The sequence below is a fragment of the Charadrius vociferus genome, unplaced genomic scaffold (genome assembly GCF_000708025.1).
Source record: "Charadrius vociferus isolate BGI_N301 unplaced genomic scaffold, ASM70802v2 scaffold90, whole genome shotgun sequence".
Lineage (NCBI taxonomy): Eukaryota > Metazoa > Chordata > Aves > Charadriiformes > Charadriidae > Charadrius > Charadrius vociferus.
Window position 1 is genome coordinate 7,551,312 of NW_009647222.1, and position 20,996 is coordinate 7,572,307.

Genomic DNA, 20,996 nt, shown 5'->3' on the forward strand with positions numbered 1-20,996 from the left:
CTCTTGTAGTTACACTTCTAAGTTTGGGATGACAGTCTGAGAAGCTGAGATAGCGTACTTGAGGTTACATGTTTGGGGTGGGTTGGTTGGGTTGTGGGTGTGTTTTGGGAGATTATTTTTGCTGATTTTTTTGTTGTTGTTGTGTGGTTTTGTTTGGTTTTTTTTTAAAGCATGACTTGAAATTGAAAAATACTTCCCCCCCCTTCTGACAAGTCATCTTTACAAGTATCTTAGTTCCATTCAAGCTTACAATGAAACAGTTTGTAATTTTGAACGTAGCTAACAATAAATACAATTAAGTGGTCTAGCCACAAGAGAATAAAGAACTTATTTTGCTGTAACAAAAATGGAATGTTTGCATTTTAGTCATTGAAGTTGTTCCCATGATTTGAATAGAAAAGGGTTCAAGACTTGAAATGTAACTTTATTAAAAGCTTTTGATAATAAAGTTTTAAAGGAAAGCATGCAGTATTTAAGAGTATGTTAAAACTCTCGTGGCAAGGAGTAGCTGATATACAGCATCACTAAACAAGAAGCTAGCTGCTCCCACTTTATCAATTGCTTCTTTGCTGGCAAAGTCTTTAAGCATATGGTAGAGTGTGGAGTGAAATTCAGAATCATCTTCTAGCTCTTCTGAAAAAGCTTCACTGGTTTCAGTGATCTTGAGCTTCTGTGCTTTCTCACCATTAAACATGTAAAGAGACCAGTCTTCGTCTTTGACAGAATCTGTTTTAAGGTGCTCACTTACCTATTGCAGGAAAAAAAAAAGGCACTGTAAGATGGAGCCCATGACACTGACAGAGTATAAATTCTAGTATGAAATTCTAAATTCTGGTATACTCATGAGTGTAATACAGAAAGAAAACCAAGGTGCTGCTTTGAATTCCTAGAACAATATTATCTCTCTGTGCCTCAGAGACTGCATACCAGGGTCTGTATCAACACCAAAATCTTACATCGAGTTTGCCTCTGTGAAATGCAAGGTTTGGCCACTCTGGCTTTATTGCTGTGCCTGACTCCTGTGGAGACAGTAGCCAGGTGCAACAGCCATCATTTGTTTTATTTCTTGCTCCTGGGATTAAATATTGGGCTAAATATTTGTATGTCATGTGCATTTAACTCAAGAGAGTAGGAGAGCTTCTCAAGATTTCAACAGTATGGTATGTTCTGTATCTACAACCACAACTGGGAGACTTGTCCCAGATAGACAGAAAAATACTTAACCATGTGTGTTTTAGTTCACAGATGGAAGCAAATCAATGCTCAAGTTGCTTATTCCCTCCTTTACAGTAGGGAACAGCTGAAAAACCCGTATGGACAAGATGAAATGTCCAGTTATTATTAATGAAACTTTCAGATCAGACTGCTCTTCAGCTATAGTAAGCTGCTACTCCTGAAAATCAGCATCCAGCTATAACATCCTAGCCTTGGCTAAAGCCTCAGTAGCCACCTGGCTACATCCTGGCACATTACCATGTGTCTTTGTCCTATTAGAAATCTCACATGTCTGAGTTCTGGAGCAGGCTCTGAAGTTTTACTGAACACGGTTAAGTAGTCAGCCCTGAATCTTAAAACTGCTGCGCTAAGAGTGTAGGCAGGGATTGAAGACAATGTTTGAGATGAACATAACTTGTAGAACTTTATTGCAGTTAAAGAGATAGAAACAATTAAGTTCTGTGCTATTTTTCTTTACTTTAGTCTAAATCCACAAACCTTGAATACTACTTGCTCTTGACCTGCTTCTAGGTTCCACTTGCTCCAAGCAAAAGCAAAAGCAGGTGTAACCAGTGCCATCTCCTGGTATGCCTTAACTTCTGCTAGGGGAGCCTGTAACACAGAAGTACAAGTTACAAAATATATATACTATATATATTGTGTGTTACACAAATGTAGTAAGCTTGCTTTAACCAGACCATGGCCTGAACTCTTGTATACTTGCCACCTGATTCTGCACAACAGGCCTTCATAAAAGTGTTACCTATGTGAAAAATAGGTTAAAAAAATGACAGGAAACCCAACCCCTCCTGCACTCACCTTCTTATCCACAGCGACATACTTGTGAGAATGCTCTCCTGGGAAAATATTCACACCAGCCTTTTTCAAAACTGCTCTTAGGTCAAGCGGACTTGTCCATTTTCCTGTCAAGTGCGAAAGCACATCCTTCTCTTCCACCACTACTGAAGACAACCTACACTGATTATCCTGTTGTACAAACCAGGGAAAGCAACTTACTGGTCATGAAAGCTGTTTTCTATTTCAGGCATCAAATATTAGTAGTACCTGTGCTGTTCTGGATATTGCATACATCATCTGCTATTTGGGGCTGTAAACTTCCATCCACACAGCCTGAAGGATTTCAGTGATGACACTGGTCTAGTGGCCCATGATTATGCTCATACTGACTCTTAAAATCATGTCTGTTACTGAACTGACTTATATGGCAACAAGCATATGGATAATCATGTGTAACTTTAACCTTTAGAAGGAACAAGTAGCATTAGTAGTAGGTTGCTTGAAATGCTTTTCTTTCTCTTGGGTTAGTTAGGAGGAGAAAGGAACAATTAAGTGGGTGAAACAGTCTTGAATTCAGCAAGGTAACATCAAAGCACTTACTGTAACTTTGCAGAACACTCAATCATGCTTTCTTCTGAGCAGTTCAAAGAAAATAACAGAAATTAAATCACCAGTTGTTTTCTTTACAGTGCTCAGAAAAGGTGAAATCCTCCCTCACTTTCAACAGGGGCAGAGTGAGATTCAAACTGCTCTTATGGAAGCATCCCAAGTTCTTTATAAAGGACGCTGCAATAATTTGATTTTTTTTTAAAAAAAATCTGCAAATGTTTTTCATAAAACATTATTTACAGTACCTTAATTTGTATCTGAACTGTGGCAAAGACTGTAGTAACTATAAGTAGCGCTTCATCCACACCAGTAGGTCGCAGTTCCCATGCCCGATAGGGCATATTGCAATGAGCAGCCTGGAGAAGTGCTACTGTGTAAAAGGCATCCATCTCAAAGGTGACACTCTTTTCTTGTGTTTCATACGTTATGTTGCTGATGCCATCAGTTCTCCAGTGTTGGCCTTTACAAAAGGGATGCAAAAATAAAAATATGCCTATGTAAAGCTTCTGCTTGCGATGGGTGCCGGGGAAGAATTAGTTAGTTAATCTAGGATGTCTTTACTAACATTCGGAGCGAAGACAAAATGTTAGTCACAAAATAAGGAGAATTCATTTAAGGCAAAAAACTCCCCTCGTTTTAATTGTCTTTAAGTACAAGATCTGCCTAATTTTGACAGGAAATCTTCTCCCTAATCTCAAAAGAAATAAAAATACTAATCTAACTGTCATGTTTTACTTGCTATATGGTGCTCCACAAGCTTGTTTTCAACAGTAACTTCAAACCGGTTTAATAGGTTCTACTCTCTTTCATGAATGTACAGTCAGAGGTACTTTGTACTTTTCTAATAAGTAGAATATCACATTCGTTTTTTAACGTTTACTTGTTCTATTTTAACTTAATACTAATACATGTAGTTAGGAGCTAATTTGGCTCAAGGTGGACTTTACATGGCTTTACCCTAGCAAAACTTGATTTGTGGTGTACAGTTGTACTACTGCCCATTAAATGGTGTGTATTTTTTTCCATTTATATTAAAAAGCTACAGTAAAAAGCCTCAACAAATAGTCCATTATTAGATATGATGCAGAAGCAAAACAGAACAAAAAAATAACCCAAACCCCAAATCAATTAACATTGGAGTCCCCAAATTACTTCTGGGCTCTGAATTAGCTCTTAACATGACAGCTGGATTCTGGAGATACTCACACTCAGTTACAAATGCCATTATTCAAACTTAAAATTCATTTATGTCCTAAGCTGGTACCTGCAGGATCCCATCGGGCTACCACAGGATCCTCAAAATACATCACACTGTCAGAAAGCCTCAGGGTTATCCGTATTGGTGGATGTGTGGTATCTTCAGCCTCTTCTGGGGGATATGGGTACGCCTCCAATCCAACGGCAAGTAACTTCAGCAAGAGGGGAAAAAGGACAGATAACATTTTTATTAGAAAATGTAGTAGCCTACTTTTTTTCTGCTTAATCACCTCTGGTGTTTCCTAACACATCAGTTAAAATTTATTGGTGTTAATAGTTTGCTCATATAGCACGTTTCCAACAATTACACATTTCCAACTACACCACTGAAGACAGGAGCAGGGTAACTACAAATGGGCCTCTGACCTCTTCACGTGCTGTTGGGCAAACCCAACAATGAGGCGTTGGGCACACTTAAAGGAGGCATACCCTTAAGGCAGTGCCTCACAGTCATTTCTTAATAGATCCAGTCTCTAAAAAACCTCAAAAGCAGCTATAAGTCCACATTGTCCACACGCTGTCAAAGGGAATGGAAGAGGTGACATGTGCTTGGTAATGCAGGTCTGTGCGCTCAGCCAGGAACAAAGATCTCATGCCTCTCCATCTGCCCATAGTCCTGCTTTCTTAGTTTGCGTGGGAATTTCATTTATTAAAGGTTTTCAGCTTCGCTAAAAGCTGTGATGTAGGTTAATGCTGCATCAAGCTCCATGAGTGGGAAAACTAGAACACCTTGGCTATAGTCCTCAAATATCTTACAGAGCCTGGAACTGAATTGGCAGTAATTTGTTACAGTCCTTCTTTAAGTGTACCTTTCACATATGAAAAACTAAGAACTTCTCTCTTTGATTTTACTTTGGCCAAGAGCATTTTCCAGCACAGCGACTTGTGCTAGAAAATGCTGATGAGCACTGACTGAGCACACACCTCTGCAAGTGCAGGCTGAGCTGTTCCCCGCAACCGCTCCAAAAATCGGCCCAGTGTAATTGAAAAATTATTTGAAAACTTGGTCCTGTACACTGCATACGCATGGTGACACGCCTCAGAATAACGCTTCAAGGATGACAGGGAAGAGGACTGCACGGGGTGTAATCTCTTTCCTCATTTACCTCCACCATACTCCAGTCCTTGATTTGCTTCACCTGAGGTGGAAGCTTCAGTGCATCGATGTGGTACACACCACCCACTGGTACAAACTGTTGCAAATCAACAACGTTTTCATCGGTTATCACCTCTTCTTTTTCATTTGTCTTTTCCTGCATCAGTGGATCCTGAACTTAAAAAAAGACAAATAACCAAACAACATGAGTTAACCTGGTGCTTAAACTAAGACACTGACATTTCCAACTTTTGCTATTTTTTTCCCTTTTGCACAAAAAGCCCATGTGCTTGAGGTGCTTTACACACTGCAGCATTTCAGCACCATCTACTGGTGTTCCCCAAATCTTGTAACAGTTAATTGAAATGTGGGGAAATACAGATGGACAATGAAAAGCACTTCTCGTTTTGGTACTGAGCTTTTTAAAAGAGATTAATCTCTGCTCTAAATTTGTAGTCAAGACAAAAGGTTTTATATAGGAATAAGGTTTTACTGACAAAAAGAGTCACATCGTTAATCACAGAAGACTTTCACAAGTATACAATACAGTAGATTCTGGACAAGTTTAGTAAGATTGTATTGGTATGAAAAGAAACGAGGCAAATAAGGCACCTACAGGTCATGTACTGAAGGTGAACGACAGGTGATATTCATGAAGAGCAAGACAGATTTAACATGAAACAAAATTTTTAGAAAAAGACAATTCATATTTTTTCTATGTATAATTATGTATATACTACAAATATGTATCAATTTAAGTTTTAATAAATTGGAAAACATTATTAGAAGGCATCTATGCCATGGACAAAAGTGACTAGAAATATTTAAAAACAAAACCAAACAAGCCCACATAAAACATTGCACAGGATGTTACAGAAGGAGGACAGAAGTTACCATTCACGGGGATCAGGAAAAAGTGTTCAATACTGTAAAAAGCTACTGTAAGTGTTATGAAATTTGCTTTTAGAGAGTGAGACAATCTCAAAAAAAAAGAGACAAATATCTATATAAGCTGTTTTCAGGCTTTTTAAAAAACCAAGTGAAAATGGTGTTTATTTTATGTCATATTTAGTTGCAGTATGCAGATTGTATTCTACTGTATTCACAAAACAACAGAATGTCCTTTTGCAGTTATTCTGAGCAAAAAATTTATAGGCAGTAAAAACCATTTTACTAGCAGCCACAGAGGTAGCTTGCACTTCAACTTGCTTTTTAAAATACTAATACAAAAATATTTAAGAGTCTTCTAAACAAAACTATTCATTCTCCCAAAATAAGTTAACTTCTTAACACTGGTACAATGAAGTCAAATCCAGAGAAGAACCGGCTGTAGTTGTCGCGGGTTCCCCTCTTGCTGCTTTCCTGGTTTTTCTCCTCTCTTCCACCAGGCTGCTTGTTTTCACTGAATTTGTGGTAACCGAGTATCCTTTCAAACTCTGTTCTCAAAAGTGGTTGAACGGGTTTGCAACACATTAGCATGCCAGCAAAAGCATAATTTCATAAGCCCCCATCTCCTTATTAAAGCAGATAAACAAGCTTGAAGACATTCAGATGTAACGAGTACACTCCTGTGCACACACATTTCACCTAATACTATGGCAGAGATTTTCAAAGCCTCACTGAAGTAAATTTGCAAATTCCTCCAAATTAAGCCCTTTATTAAAGTTCTTTATAATCTCTTGAAAACCATCTCGTTTGGGTGGTCTATAGGGTCCAGTCTGACAAGTGGTTGCTTGGACTATGCTCAGCAGAAAGTGTGGGTTGGTTTTGTTTGTGGTTTTGGTTTTTGTTTTTTGTTTTTTGGGTTTTTTTACAACAGGGAAAATGCTGTACAGTTCAGCTAAACGATGCTGAACAGTTTGCAGTTGTTTTATTTAAGGCAGTCCTATAGGAAAACAGACTCTTATTAAACCAAAGGACACCACAACACTGAAGAAATTTGTAACTTAACTTACATGGGACAGACGATAAACAGTTTTACTTCCTAGAACTAGGCCCTCTTTTAGCAAAGTATATCAGCACGTATCTTGGTTTAAGCAGGCATTTAAGTAATACTCAGTAATACCTACACCATCTGAGTGCCTTCCATTATATGCATTTGAATAATTTTTTTCTGAGGAAGTCAATCTCACCAGACAGCCTGGCAGATTCATAAAGTTTGTCTGTCTCACCTATAAATATACATAAATGCATGCATAATACTACACAAATGTACATAAATGCAATAAATATGTCCATGTACATAAACATAAATAATAAAGAAATTAATTAAAATAAGTGTGGGGACAAAATCCATTTTCCTATCTGTCCTATTTTCTCCCCGCATTTAACAATCATTAATAGAAATGTCAACAAAAATCAAGTGTTATCAAAACATCAATATATTTAGAAACTTTGTTCCATTTACACAGATATCTATATCCCAATATTTCCATATATAAAATAAAATATTTAGAATAAGTAATTTTTCTGTGCTGCACATAAACTAACCAAATACCTTTTGACAGCATGTCCAAGATTTCTGATTTCTTCTCCGTTTCCTCCTCTGTCTCATTTACATCAGCTACGCTATTGCTGTTGTCTTTGAATGAGCTAGCACTCTATACAAAAAGCAAAAGACATTTTTTCGTTAGTCAGACACAATAAAGAAGAGGGTATCACCTCCTTCAAGGAGGCCCAAGGAGAAAGAGTACAGTCCCACTTCGGCAACGTTTGCACTGATCTTGCTACAGGGTGAAAGTTTAAGGAGAAATCATTTCTACCTAGCTAGCAAAAATAGTTTTGATTACAGGTACTCTCCAACTTTTTAACCAGATATATAAATCAGATAAACATAAAATAATTACTTTATTTCCACAGCAAATTCCATCTCGAGCTCCTCAAGTGCCATACAAGCACTTCACCTTTTCAGCAGTGTGTGCACTCAAAAACTTGTTTATGCTGATGTGACAGCTACAGGAGTGACACAAAGAAAACTTAAGCCAAAGCTGAATTCAAAGCCATACCGAAACTCTGCCAGAAGCCCCACTTGCAGTCTTAGCCTGTGCCTTGCCCGTGATATTTATTCCCTTTCTCACACTGTTTTCTATTTTCAAACCATTAGCCTAGATTCCCAGCCAAATTTGCAACCCAGATACGAATTCATCCCTGTCTCCTCTGGAAGCACAGCAGTAGACAAACGGCGGTTCAGTGTACGGGCCACCCGTTTGGAGGCACAGGCACCTCCCCGTGCCCTGTGCTGTGCCCGCCAGCACGTGGGAAGAACACACATCTCCTGGGACAGGACAGAAGGTGAGGGGAAAGAAGTGTTTATGCACATAAATGTGGGGGAAAGCCAAGGCAGAGCCCGACAGGAGGAGGGACTGCAGTAGCAGAGAGAAGTGGAGTCTTCAGAAGGAATGCGAAAATTCACAAAACTGGACTGACAGAAAGAGGGTAAGACCTGGGAAAGGAAAAGAGAAGGAATGAAATGAGGAGCTTGAAGGAAGTCTGAAAACTGTAGGTGAAAACTGCCAAAAGACAAGATTTGTCGTGCAAAAAAGAAAAAAGGAACCAAGAAAAATGGGATTTTAAGCACTGGTTCGCTACAAGCTGTCAGGGACTGAAAAGGAAAAAGGCAAAGGTCGTTGCTCCAAATGTATTACGAAGGCATAAAACATGATGCTTTACAGTTATTTCTGCAGAAATTTTAGATAGAGAACCTGATTCATTTATCTGCAGGTCACAGATGATACCAAAAGTGAAAAACCCAAACCCACTAACAAGAATACAGAACCAAGCAACCCCCACAACCCCCAAACCCAACACGCTCCACAAAGGAGTGCTGCTGAAGGGAATGCAGCAAACACAAACAGCGTTGGGAAAGCCCTCTAGTGGCAAAAGCTTCAGCGTACAGACACCGAGCAACCAAGAAACTGCACAACCAAGACCTGCTGAAAAACTGCTGAACTGAATCCTGTTCTGTGAATTTTCCTAATATTGGATTCCTGCAGTGATTTTATGGGGCTGACAGTTTCTCAGAAGCAGCAAATATGTCACAGATTTACAGAAATGTCTTACAATGGCACCTAACATTCCTCAGGGCTTGATCCTACTCCTAAACTGCCAACCAAATGCCAACTCATGCATGCCAACCGCATGGAACTACCACCCCTGGTCCAAATGTCCCTTTCTACCTTCACAGAATCACAGAATGGTCAGGGTTGGAAGGGACCTCTAGAGATCATCTAGTCCAACCCCCTGCCAGAGCAGGGTCACCTACAGCAAGTTGCACAACAGGTTCTCTACAAAAATCTTTGGTCATTCATCTTTCCACTCTCTTGAGAAGGTCTATGGCAGTCGATTAACACAAGTCGCCTTTTTCTATAAAACGTTTAAGAACCTGGCTCTCTCAGGCACAGGACACGTTAATAAGCTGTTACACTGCAACTGGGCTTCGAGCAACAACAGAAAGGGAGAATATCCTTTGGCGAGATTTTTTTCCCTACCTTTCTCCCATCAAAACACATTTCTTCTGCAGCGAGCATGGCGGGCTCTTCTCTGGCGTTCTTTGTCTCTTCTTCTGGTTCTTCTACACTGTCTTTTGAATGCTGAATTAAATCTTTGCTATCTGAGACTTCCAATTTTGGCACACTCTGACACTGCAGCCAAAGCGGCGATACATGATCATAATGAGTATGCAATATGCGAACAGCAACGCTGCTCACAGCCAGTGACTTCGGAAGATCAAATCCGTGCTGTGCATCACAAAACATGTGATTTTTGAACCTGTAAATAACAGTGAAAAAAAACAACAAACATTCCCTAGTAAGACTGGCAGCACTTACTTTTATATTTCTTCCTAAGTATTCAAATTGATGTTCTACACTAAAAGTCACCTCAATTCTCTTTTGACACATGGCACAGTCTAAGAACTAGAGTGTGATGTCACGATATGCTTCTTGTTTTGTACTGACAGCTGCCTCTAAGTCCCTTCAGAAAAACTGTAACTGCATTATGGGGATCTGCAAAATAATGGTTCTGATAGGATGACAATGAGACAGAATCAGATGGCAGCTCTTCTACACAGTACATTCTTGGTAAAACTGACTAATTTAACAAGCAAATCCTACGTAGGTGAAGTTACCAGCTGTCTGCGTTACATCAGTCTCAGCATTTTCCACGTAAAACCCAAAGAGATACACAGATGTAAAGGCAATTTTGATATCAGCAGTATTACAGAGTCACCAATCCTTGAGACAGTGTAGGAAACAGGCTAGGAGCAGCATAGGAGCCCAACTTGCAACAAATCAAGTATCTAACTTGCGAACTTGGCTTCTTTCATCAGATATGGAAGTTTCTTGCTCATTGCAGTTCCTGCCCAACCAAAGCCAGAACAATTCAAACAGTACTTATTTTTGGCTAAGATCAGCTGGTCACAAGTTCTAAAAATCTCCTAGTAAAGCAACATTTATATTTTAATTCTTGGTTGAAGATTTTAAGTGTATCTCTATGCTGATCAAAAGGCTTTAACATTCACCCAACTGGGCTCTTCCTGGCAGGTCAGTCTGACATTGCCCAGCACCCAGCGCAGCCTTCTAGTTGTCTCAGCAAAGCTTACAGCAACAGGTCCTTAGTCAAGGCAAAGTCCTTTTACCGATTTATTCCTCATATTTGAAAAGTGGGAGTAGGAAGTCTGCTTAAAAATCTTGTTGTGAAAAATATATCAGTTAAAGGGTAATCTAATTAAAAAAAATGTCTTAGATTCAGAACCCACTATGGAGGATATTTGCATCCCAGGCTCTACAAGTTTTTATCTAACAGAGAACTGAGCACAAAGCATCATCCACCACTTTGCAAGCAACCATAACAGCTTAGAAACTATTTAATGCATCAGCAAGAAACTTTACTTCCCGAGAAATTTCAATTCTCTGCATGAGTTTTATTGTTTTCCTTTAAAAATTGTTCTGGCAGTAACAGGGTTCTACTGTCTCATTTTAAGAAACAAATTTTATAGATATATATTTATACACATACACATATATAAAACACTCCTGCTGCTTTAATAAAACTCTGATGTAACCAGTACCTTCCTTAGTAACAGGTCGGTATGAAATACATCAGTTGGGAGTCTGTAGGATGAATGCTATTCAACATGAAAAAGATTATGAGAAACTGGTTCTTGGTGTTTACTCGACTTGGATAGACAATGCCAGGCCTCATTTCAAACTAAGAATTCCAGTTTGCTGTACCTTACTTTCTTCTTCAGATTGGCCCAAATACAGAAGGTAACATTTTTATCCTTTATGACTGCCTGCATATTTCCAGTTTCAGAATCTTCATACATATTAGCTGTCTACAAAGAAAAATAATCATGTTTTCTTCTTACTTATCTCACTTTGATTTACTTACATTTACACTTGAATAAATACAAAAAGACATGAAGGAATAAAAGTACACCAGACCAAACTCAGGTATGTTGTATTTATGTACTAAAACATGACAGTTATAAACTGAAATCTCTTTGTTAAAATTTGAACTACATTCTTTTTCTTCCTCTGACTTCATTGATTCTGTCAGTCAAATACTGCCAAATGTGGGATCTTACATTATCCCCTTCGATGGTACTGTGTATCTCCGCCTATCTCCCTTAATCACATGCCCTCAAAAGTACTTCTCAGGAGAAGTTTAAAAAAAGAAAAAAAGGACTTACTGAGCAATAAAGCACTCTTATCCTACAGCCACTGCACAGATTATTTTATAATTTTGTCAATATAAAACTTGTGAAATGATAATTACATTAGAAATGTAATCCTGAATGCAGTAAAGACAATCAAAAATTTAATTTCTTAATTTGCAGAGCATTTTGACCGTGAACATATTTCCTTTAATCCTTTTCCTTTTTTTGTTTCCTCTAGCAATATTCTTTTGATAAACATACTTACATATATGATTAATAAACTTAAAAAAGCAAGCAAGATCACTACCTATACATGCAGCCCAGAAAACCGATTCCCAAGCACATTTTCATTTTCTTGCTTAAATACTCCTTACTGTTCCCAAGATCTTAGTTTAAAAAATATTTTAGTCATATGAACTTGTACAAGCTTTTCACATTTGCAACTTTTCGTAGTCAACTACCTTTAATTTAAATCAGTCAGAAACAACAGGAAACAAATTTCATACAGTGCCCCTTGTTTTCAACATCTGCAGCTTTCACAAAATTTCACAATTTAATCTTAAATGTCTTAATGATGGGAATTTCCACTATGAAGGTAAGGTTTTCAGGGGTTTTGAAGAATTACAAGCCTGGTGTCTGCTATACACATGATTTGGAAATTCAAATGCTAAATTTGGAAACTCACATACTGATCTCTATGACAGTTTAAGAACAAACAAAACCAACCACCACAAGGAGACACTTGTAGCTAACCTTATGTGCTCTGCGCATTATTACGTTGGAGTCATAAATCTTACTTACTTTAAGCAGGTGCTCTGTAGCTCCATTGTACTTCTGATGAAGCAGATTCTGCAATTCCAGAATAGATTCCTGGTACTGGACTGTTTCTTTTTCTGTTATCTCATTTGGTGGTGTGTCCAATAAAAGAAACTGCAACTTCTCAATTAACTAGAAGACATGATATACGGGAAAAGTATCTCTGTTTTGACACCACCCTTAATGTACTGTGTGTTAAGTCATAAAAAACCAAGGCAAACTTGCTTCCTTGGTACCTAAAAATATCTTGGTCACTGAAATAATCTTTTTCTGTTGTATCTCTAGAAATTGTGCTAAGCCAGCACTATCAGATAGCCAGTCAATCACGCAAAGTGCTGGAAGTTCCAGGGCCAAGTCTGCCTGCCTTCATTCCCCTAGTCCAACCCCTGCATTCCTTGAACTGTGGGCTGTGAAATCTTAGCTTATGCAATAGTTCATTTTTTGAATCAGACTTGTCATATGAAGAAATGTTTTGTCCAAAAATTAGTTTTAATGAAAAGCTTACAGCTTTATTCTGGAACCGTATTTTCTATAGTAACAATCTCAACTATGACATCCTAAAAAAATAAAAATAAAAATAGAAAGACATACAGTAATTACATTTTAATTCTCAGAACAATTCCTAACGTGACGTTTGGAATTCTGTCATAACATTTTTGTCTTCCACTACATGCTAATATGCTTGCATATGCTTGTAAATGCTTGCATAGAACCAGAAAATTCCTAGCTGGCCAAAGTGATCTACGGCACTGCGACGAAGGGAGGATCGGATTATATTTTATGCCTCCCTTCCAGACTTGCCAGACTCTTCTTCCTTTTAGCCTGTGGAACGCAGTGCTGCAGCTCATCAAAGATGTGGCAAAGCAGCAGCAGAATTGTAACTACTACTGTCTTCGTCATATTGCACCTTTAACACAGTCTACCTTGACAGTGAGGTGGTCCCTGTCAACTCTGAACTGCTGATCTCCACGTTCTCACAGATCAGAGCGTTCGATAGTTTCCTCCAAAAACACGTGGAAGAGGAAAGAAATGCTCAAGTGTGTTAGAGCAAGAGAAGACAGACAATCTTTTTTGACATCACCTTGCATTTCCAGCAGGGGTGAAACAGAAATGCCTATCTTCTAGTGTCATGTAATACTCTATTGAGCATACAGTACAAGGCAGTATATGTTTACAGGACCTGACGTAGCTGTAACCGCTTCAGCGTTGGATGGGAAACATACAGCAGGAGTAGGAAGTGCGCTTGTGGGAAAGACAAGCAAGGAGAAGAGTGGTGAGAAGGAACAGAAGTGGGCAGTTGCTGGGCTTTTTGCTTGGGTTGCAGTGTAGAAGAGAAAGGGAGGAGCTCTCTGTTGAAATTGTTGGAAAGGACCAGCACATTCCCCGCCGGCTCAGAAAAAGCCAGTATGCAGAAGGTGAAAATTGCAGCACCCAGTGAGCATTGCAAGATAGGAAATCTAACACTCGGAACCAGAGCAGCCCAATGAAAGTTGTATTACACATGCGACTTTCACCCCCAATTTCTGGAAGACCCCATTTAACTTTCTGAAAAACCACTATAAAGTCAGCATAAATGAAAATAAAATCCTACATTTACAGAGCAGCCACAAATTGCTTAAAACTGCCTTACAAACCATCAATGGTTGGTGGCTTGCATTTTGGGAACTCCTGCTCTTCCATGACACTTCACTGGCTGTAAGCATTACACAATAAGGCTGCCATCCACTGAAGCATCTATATATGACATGAGCTTACATGTTCTGGCTCAAGACTGTTTAAAGTGTATATAGCAGCAAAGACGGATGTTGGAATACTAGAGGTCAGAAATGTTACACACAAATCCTTTAAATGCACTCCATATTTAAAGTCAATAGTCATCTTCTTTAGATTTAACAATAAATCTGTAATTAAACAAAAAGTAAAAACTGAAGAAAAATTTCTGGGTTTTGAAGGTTATAGACAATTTCAGTCACTTGGCCACAAAAAAAAAAAAAAAAAGAGGAAGAAAAGGAAGGAGGAGGGGGATACTCAGGATATGTTCTGGTAAGCTTAAACTGAAAAATACCATTTTAACACTTACATTTAGAACCTGTTCTCCCTTCTGCATCACAAGTTGAATGTCCTCATTTTGATCTTCACGCCATAAGCTCATGAAAGTGTTTATTTCCTGCAGTACAGTTGGGTCAGGACTTCCATCACAACGGAGGTAATGCTCCCACTACAGAAAACATTCAAAGAAAAGTAGATACGGGCATGTGGTGCAAATGACTATCATTATTACAAGAAAAAGGAGGATTCTAAAAGGCAAATATATTATAGTGATACATTCACACCTGCATCTAAACAGGACTGTAACACCACCTGGCTTATCACTATGCCAGAAAAAAAGAAGGTTTACTTTGATATTAATGTGTTAAGATACTTCTGCCCACCTAACATTTGCTGTTTGTGCTGACTCATTTATCAGTGCTCTCTGTTCTGCTAGGTAGAGCTTGCACGGCTGCAAAAGCAATGAATTCAGTACCTGCCACAAATGAGGGGCTGAAAGAAAAAATGACTGAGAACATAAATGAGGCACCGGTGCAGGTGGAAGAGGCAGATGGTTCTCAAACCAGATACTGCCAAGAAAACTGAAAATTCCTACACTGGCAATAAAGCTGCTTAAGAGCCTTCCATGCAAACATGTTTATTCCTCCTTTCTCTGCCTCTGAAGGAGACTTCCTCCTCCTTACCAGCCCCAATTCAGCTGTCACAGAAACCTCTGATTGGAACATGAAACCCTAGATTATTTTTTTTTTTAATAATTTTATTTTCAAACCAATGATTGGTCATTCTTATAGGTTGGGGAACAACAAAAAAGAAATCAGCAACAGGCTAAACCCACTTAACTCTACAAATGAGCCTAACATTGGGTCATGGGATCAATTTATCACCAATAATGTAATGTTTTTCATCCACAGAGTAAGATATTAAGGAAACATTACCTCCCTGTTTACTGTGAAGATTAATAACACAATGTTATTGGAGATTGCATTACAATGTAAAATGGATCTTTTAAAGCAAACGCGCTTGTATAATTGCATTCCCAACCACTTCCAGAACCATTTCCACTGACTTCAAAAAAAAGCAATAAATGGTGAGTGCTCAGTGCACTGGAATCTCCTGTAAAAAAGATTGATCAGTCTTCACTAATTAAAACACCTGATTTCTTTTTTTTACATCTTTGCACTTAAAAAGAGAGCTTCAGTTTCATCATCAGGAAAACACACCCTTAAAAATAACACCACTCGTTCTTCGAGAAAAAGGATAAATTTCATGATAATTTGTAAACATATCTGTTAATCTGAACTGAAATTGTTCAGAAATGGATGTGGAAACTCAGCATTTGGTATTATGCATTTCTTCTGCAGTAAATATTCTTAACAACAGACTAATACAAACTCTGATATTTCCCATAATCTACCAGTATTTAGTTGAAGATTTATTTTTAAAATAATAGTTCTATTTTGCCGTTACTTTCAAAATAAAAAAACTCCTATGTTTCTCCTTCTGAGAAATACTCTTCAGAAACATCCATAAACAACAACTGTCCCCTTGCAAAAGAATCGGCAGATTCTCTTGTTCACACGGAGAATAAAGTCAGAACTTGTCATCAACTGAAAAAGGTAATTAAAATCATCCGAAGGTGTCAAGACGTAACTGTGAAGTTATCATGCTGCACCCTTGTGGCAACAAAGGCCAAGGGCACAGCGGGCTACCAGCATAACCAGTGAGCCCAGCACTGGTCCCTCTGCAGGGCTCCTGAGGCCACATCCACAGTGCTGCATCCAGTTTTGAGTTCCTCAGTAGAAGAGAAAGGGTGGTGAATGGTAGAGACCAGGGGAGGGACATTAAGATGGTTAGAGTACTGGAGGAAAGGACACATGAAGAAAGGCAGAGCTTTGTTAGTCTGGAGAGGACCAACAAAGCTAAGGGAGGAGCTAATGGCAATCTACCAGTACCTACAGAGGGGTTATAGAGAAGACAGAGGCAAATTTTTCTCAGAGGCGCACAGGGATGATGGGTCATGGCAAAGATCCCAAGATGTTAGAAGGGAAATGCCAATTGCATTTAAAGGAAAATTGTTACAATGAGAGTGGTAAAACAGTCAACTAGGCTGCCTGGAGATACTGTGGTATCCCCACCCTTTGAAATTTTCAAAACCCAACTGAGCACCTTCATCTGACTTCAGAGTTTGCCCTGCTTTGTGCAGGAGGTTGAAGAATATGAGTTTCAGAAGTCCCTTCTAATATGATTTATCCTATGATTCTAAATTTGTTCCAGAGAGGCTTACAAAAGGATTAAGTAATACACAAGACAAAGAGAAAATCCTTATGTCTACAAGTCTATTTAACCTTACTTGGAACCAAACTGACCAAATATTGTTCAGACAGTTATCAAATGACGTTTGATGGATTTACAAGAGTGAAATGTTCTACTAGTGTATTTCCATACCTTATTATTTAAAATTTAACTTTACAGGCATATGGTACTATTGGGTGATAATTCAACCTCCGTGTATGTCACCCTAAACTGCAGACATTAACTTTTACCAGCATTTTCATGTATTTCAGGCCCTGACATCTGACCTAGATTTGCGCTGTGGCCTTCAAAGTTTTGGCAAACCTCTCTCTGAATGATGACCTGTGATTTCCAGGAACCACTGGAACAAATGTTGTCAATTGTCTCAAATTCTACAAAAATATTTTTAAGCCCTGGTAGAGATTTTTTTCGGTGGAATGTTTAAAAGTAGAATGAATTAAACAAATAAAAAAGGAATGACAAATAACCAGAACATCTGAAAGTACAATTCCTCTTGACTGCTGGGGTAAGTTGCAGGGCTCTACTACCTTTACCAGCCAGACAGGCTCCTCTTTAGCCACGTTTCTTTTCTATATACAGAAAAGTAATAGAAGACAGAGAAGAGTGAGGATGGTCAGTTATTACCTTGAGATGGAACTTGAAGCGCAGTCACAGCACACACCTAAATTCAAGAAATGGAAGCATTCCCGCATCCTGCAATGGTGACACAGCCTGAAGTCTCTTCATTGTCTAACCTCTATGACACCGGGCAGATTTTGGAAAGAAAGCTTACCTTTGCACATGCTCTATGATCTGTTTTCCACTGTTGTGCAGACAAAAACTTCTGTTCCAGTGAATGAAGTTCTGCTAGTTCAGACTCCCTTCGTTCTTGATCCTGTTTTTATATATATATACATATATAAATAATATATATACATGTATCAAGCAGAGAAGTTAAGTATTTGGTTTACTTAAAATTATTTTATATCAAAGAAAAAAAAATTGGGACACTTGAATGACTTATCATTTAAACAAATCCAAACACAGATAACTTGGTTTTTTATGAAGCATTTAATTGAGAAGACTGCAGCTGTTTGCAATATGTTATTATCATCACATTAGTTGCTGAGCCATATGATAAACTTAACGTGTCATATGATTGTTAACCTCTCACTTGAACAGTTTCCATATCGTCATCCTGGAACTAGCTCTAATGAGAGCAGCTAAAAAATGTAAGCATATGTTTGAAAAACATGTGCAAGATTATTTAATTTTTTTCCTTCTAATTTCTATTATTTTAAATTCCTCTTCTCCCTAGGGGAAAAAATATTCTGTGAAGGACAAGAGGCACAAGCAAGAGTGACTTTTTTCTGGGGGAAAAAAAAAAGAAAATGAAAAAAAAAATTATAGTAAATGTCCTTTTATTTTTTTTGGAAACACAAAATTTTTTAGGTATTACCCATCAGTTTTTGTGCTGAATTCCAGTCTTCTCAGAAAAATAAGCATACATATTCAAATACACACACACTTATATACATATAGACACATGCATGAACACAAATCAATGCATCTGCCCTAACACGTAACCAATTCTAGAATTTATACCAAGATTTTCTTGCCACAACTGTATCAGATGTAATTATGGGGAACACAAAAAAATACATCCAGTTGAAAGTATAGTGGATATGGAAAGAAAAATAAGTAGTGTTCGTTCAAACTGGAGTAGCACATATCCCAAAAGTTAGTGTATTAAACCACAGCATCTTTAGCTATCAGAACCAGGGCAGACTATCTCATCTCAGGGATTTTTTCTGAATCAATGACAAATACTGGCTTAGTGAAAGAACACTACAGAAAAAAAATCAGCACCATTTCTCTTGACTTTACATGCATTGTGTTTTACTCAATCACTAATCCAATTCACTACCTTCTCAACTTGTTGAATCTTATACAGGAGTACCTTTCAGTGGCTTGGCTAGATTTTTCACAATTAATTTTAATCTAGTGATACTAGAAAATTTTCTATACATTGCTCCCAATGCTAGGGACACAAGGAAATTCCTTTCCATTCTCACACTAAATTAATAATGCTTTAGAGACATTGTCACCAGTTTAGAAATAGGATTAGAGTTTTTCAGTAACTATTGAGCATGAACTTACTCTTGCCTTAAGGTTTTCCATCTGCTCTTGTTCAATTCTCTCCTTTTCAAGTCTTGCGGCTTCTTCTTGTTGAGCTTGCAATCGAGCTTCCTCTGAAAATTGGGAAATATATCAAGAGCATAATTATATTTTGCTTAATAAAACCAGACAAATTATTTTGTTATTAGCTGCAGTGACAAAACAACCATAATAATGAGCATCATAAAGTTGTACATTACACTGCCCAGAAATCTTCCAAAGGAGCCAAATTAATTTAAATCGGTACTAAAACACACTACCCATGGCACTACCCGTGTCATGCCTGTGACAATACAAGTGGAGACAAGGATCACCAAGCCCTCTTCTTCCCTTCAGAAACAGCAGGAGGAGCATCCTCTCCCTTTACCTACAGCTTGAACAGGCCCAGGTTCTTAATCCAATGCCTACGGCAAAACTGCCCGAGTGGTTCAGCCCCAAGTTACTCTTCTTTCCTACAACCTTCGGTGGATACCTCAGTCTTACAGCTATTTGTTCACTGAAATCCTCTGCCGGATCAGTTACTCCTTATCACAGTTCTAGCTTTTTTTGCTGCCACAGGGACTAGAAAATTAGAGAGGATGTGAAAACTAAAATTGAGTTCAACCTCTAAGCCTTCATCTAAAGCTAGCACAGCTTACGCATCAATCCAGATGTTCCCAAACAGTGGCTGGAATGTCACCGCCTGCACGTAAATCACTTCAAATATAACTGTGTTGCACAGAGGCAAGAGCAATGGCAGTTCCCAACTCTGCCTGTACTCACCTGAGCTGCTACTCCCACCCACAAAGATTACTATTGATTAGTAGTTACTTACTATCTATAGCAGTCGTAGCATGCCCAGACCCCCACCAGGTTGGATTAACAGCAGAAAGGGAAGTAGAGGGGATGGATCTGATGTTCAGACAGGGATATTGCGTTGTGATACTAAACTGCAGAAGCAGACACATTCAGACGGGGAGGACAGCTCAAGTCCAGCAACTGGGATTTCATTTTAAGGGTTACAGTGATATACAATACGAAGATCTTGAAGAAGTGGGTGGAGAATCAGTCACTCGATAGAGAAGAAGCCCAAGCAAACTACACTTTCATCTACCCTAGTTTGTAGTCACCTTAACTGCCACCCCTTCAGAACACCAGCTACCCCCTGCCAACCGAAAGATTCTGTTGGCCTTCTCTGGAAAAAGTCCAAAAGTCCTTTTCAGAGAATTTCTCTTGACTACTGGTAACTGTTGGGGGTTGGGGAAATGCAATGTTTTATGATCTTATAACTTGCTAAGAATATTTCAAAAAGTAATGGTAAAAGAGAAAAAAATAATAATCTAATTCCTCCATCCATCCTCCTTCCCAAGCTCCTAATTGCAGTAGAAATAACTAGAGAAAAGAGCATGGCTCTAATAGGAAAGTGAGATGTGGGAAGCTGTAACAAGTAACACAGAATTCTGCCTACACAAGAAAAGAGGGAGGAATCACCTGTGTTTGTGAAATAGAGATAGATATTGATGCACATACAATTTAGGAAATCACTTTCTGCCCATTTGTTTAAATTAAGTGATTTGTGCCATCGCATTTCCTATAAATAAAGCGCGTAGTACCTTCCTCTTTCAGCCTCCTTTCTTCTTCTTCTTTCTGTAATCTCAGTTGTTCAGCTTTGTTAACTTTCTTTTTGCCACCGGACTTAATGTTTGCAATAAATGAAAAGAAAACAAATGCCAATATTACTTTAATACATTTTGTGAGGTATTCGCCCTCTATAACTTTGCGCTTCTACTCTGATCCCTGAAGTAAGATTTTAGACTCCCTACACAGTCAATGAAGCCTCCAGAATGGCAATCCACATCCTGGACTCAATTTTCTTCTCATTTTCATGATGCATTATATCCTCTTACAATTAATATATTACTCTATGCTAGACTCTCCTGAACGCAGCCACACCAGGGGAATAGTAAAATCTCTTGGTTTAAAGTGGCAATTGAATAACAGGTGGATCTGCTAAGGAAGTGGATGTTACAATTTCAAGCGTTTTGGGAA

The 20,996-nt window shown here is 38.4% G+C and overlaps 1 protein-coding gene across 1 annotated transcript; it reads right to left on the reverse strand.

Annotated features, from left to right (window-relative positions):
* Positions 1-472: 472 nt before the first annotated feature.
* CASC1 (cancer susceptibility candidate 1) lies at positions 473-20,627 on the reverse strand. Its single transcript, XM_009879676.1, has 14 exons — positions 20,561-20,627; positions 18,951-19,042; positions 17,584-17,685; positions 14,530-14,667; positions 12,435-12,581; positions 11,206-11,309; positions 9,463-9,742; positions 7,473-7,575; positions 4,986-5,152; positions 3,887-4,031; positions 2,868-3,082; positions 2,035-2,202; positions 1,714-1,827; positions 473-748 (listed from the first exon to the last, which is right to left on the reverse strand). Exons 2-14 carry the CDS (start codon positions 18,969-18,971, stop codon positions 473-475), a joined length of 1,980 nt encoding a protein of 659 aa, XP_009877978.1. The 5' UTR covers positions 18,972-19,042; positions 20,561-20,627.
* Positions 20,628-20,996: the final 369 nt, after the last annotated feature.

Bases quoted from the DNA above. Each gene is read 5' to 3' on its own strand.
- CASC1 (XM_009879676.1), bottom strand. From the start codon at position 18,971: ATGGAAAACCTTAAGGCAAGA. The intron at 14,668-17,583 runs GTAAGCTTTCTT...TGTTTTCTGTAG, and splicing joins ATCATAGAGCATGTGCAAAG to TGGGAGCATTACCTCCGTTG. The intron at 11,310-12,434 runs GTAAGTAAGATT...TTTTCTTTGTAG, and splicing joins CTACAGAGCACCTGCTTAAA to ACAGCTAATATGTATGAAGA.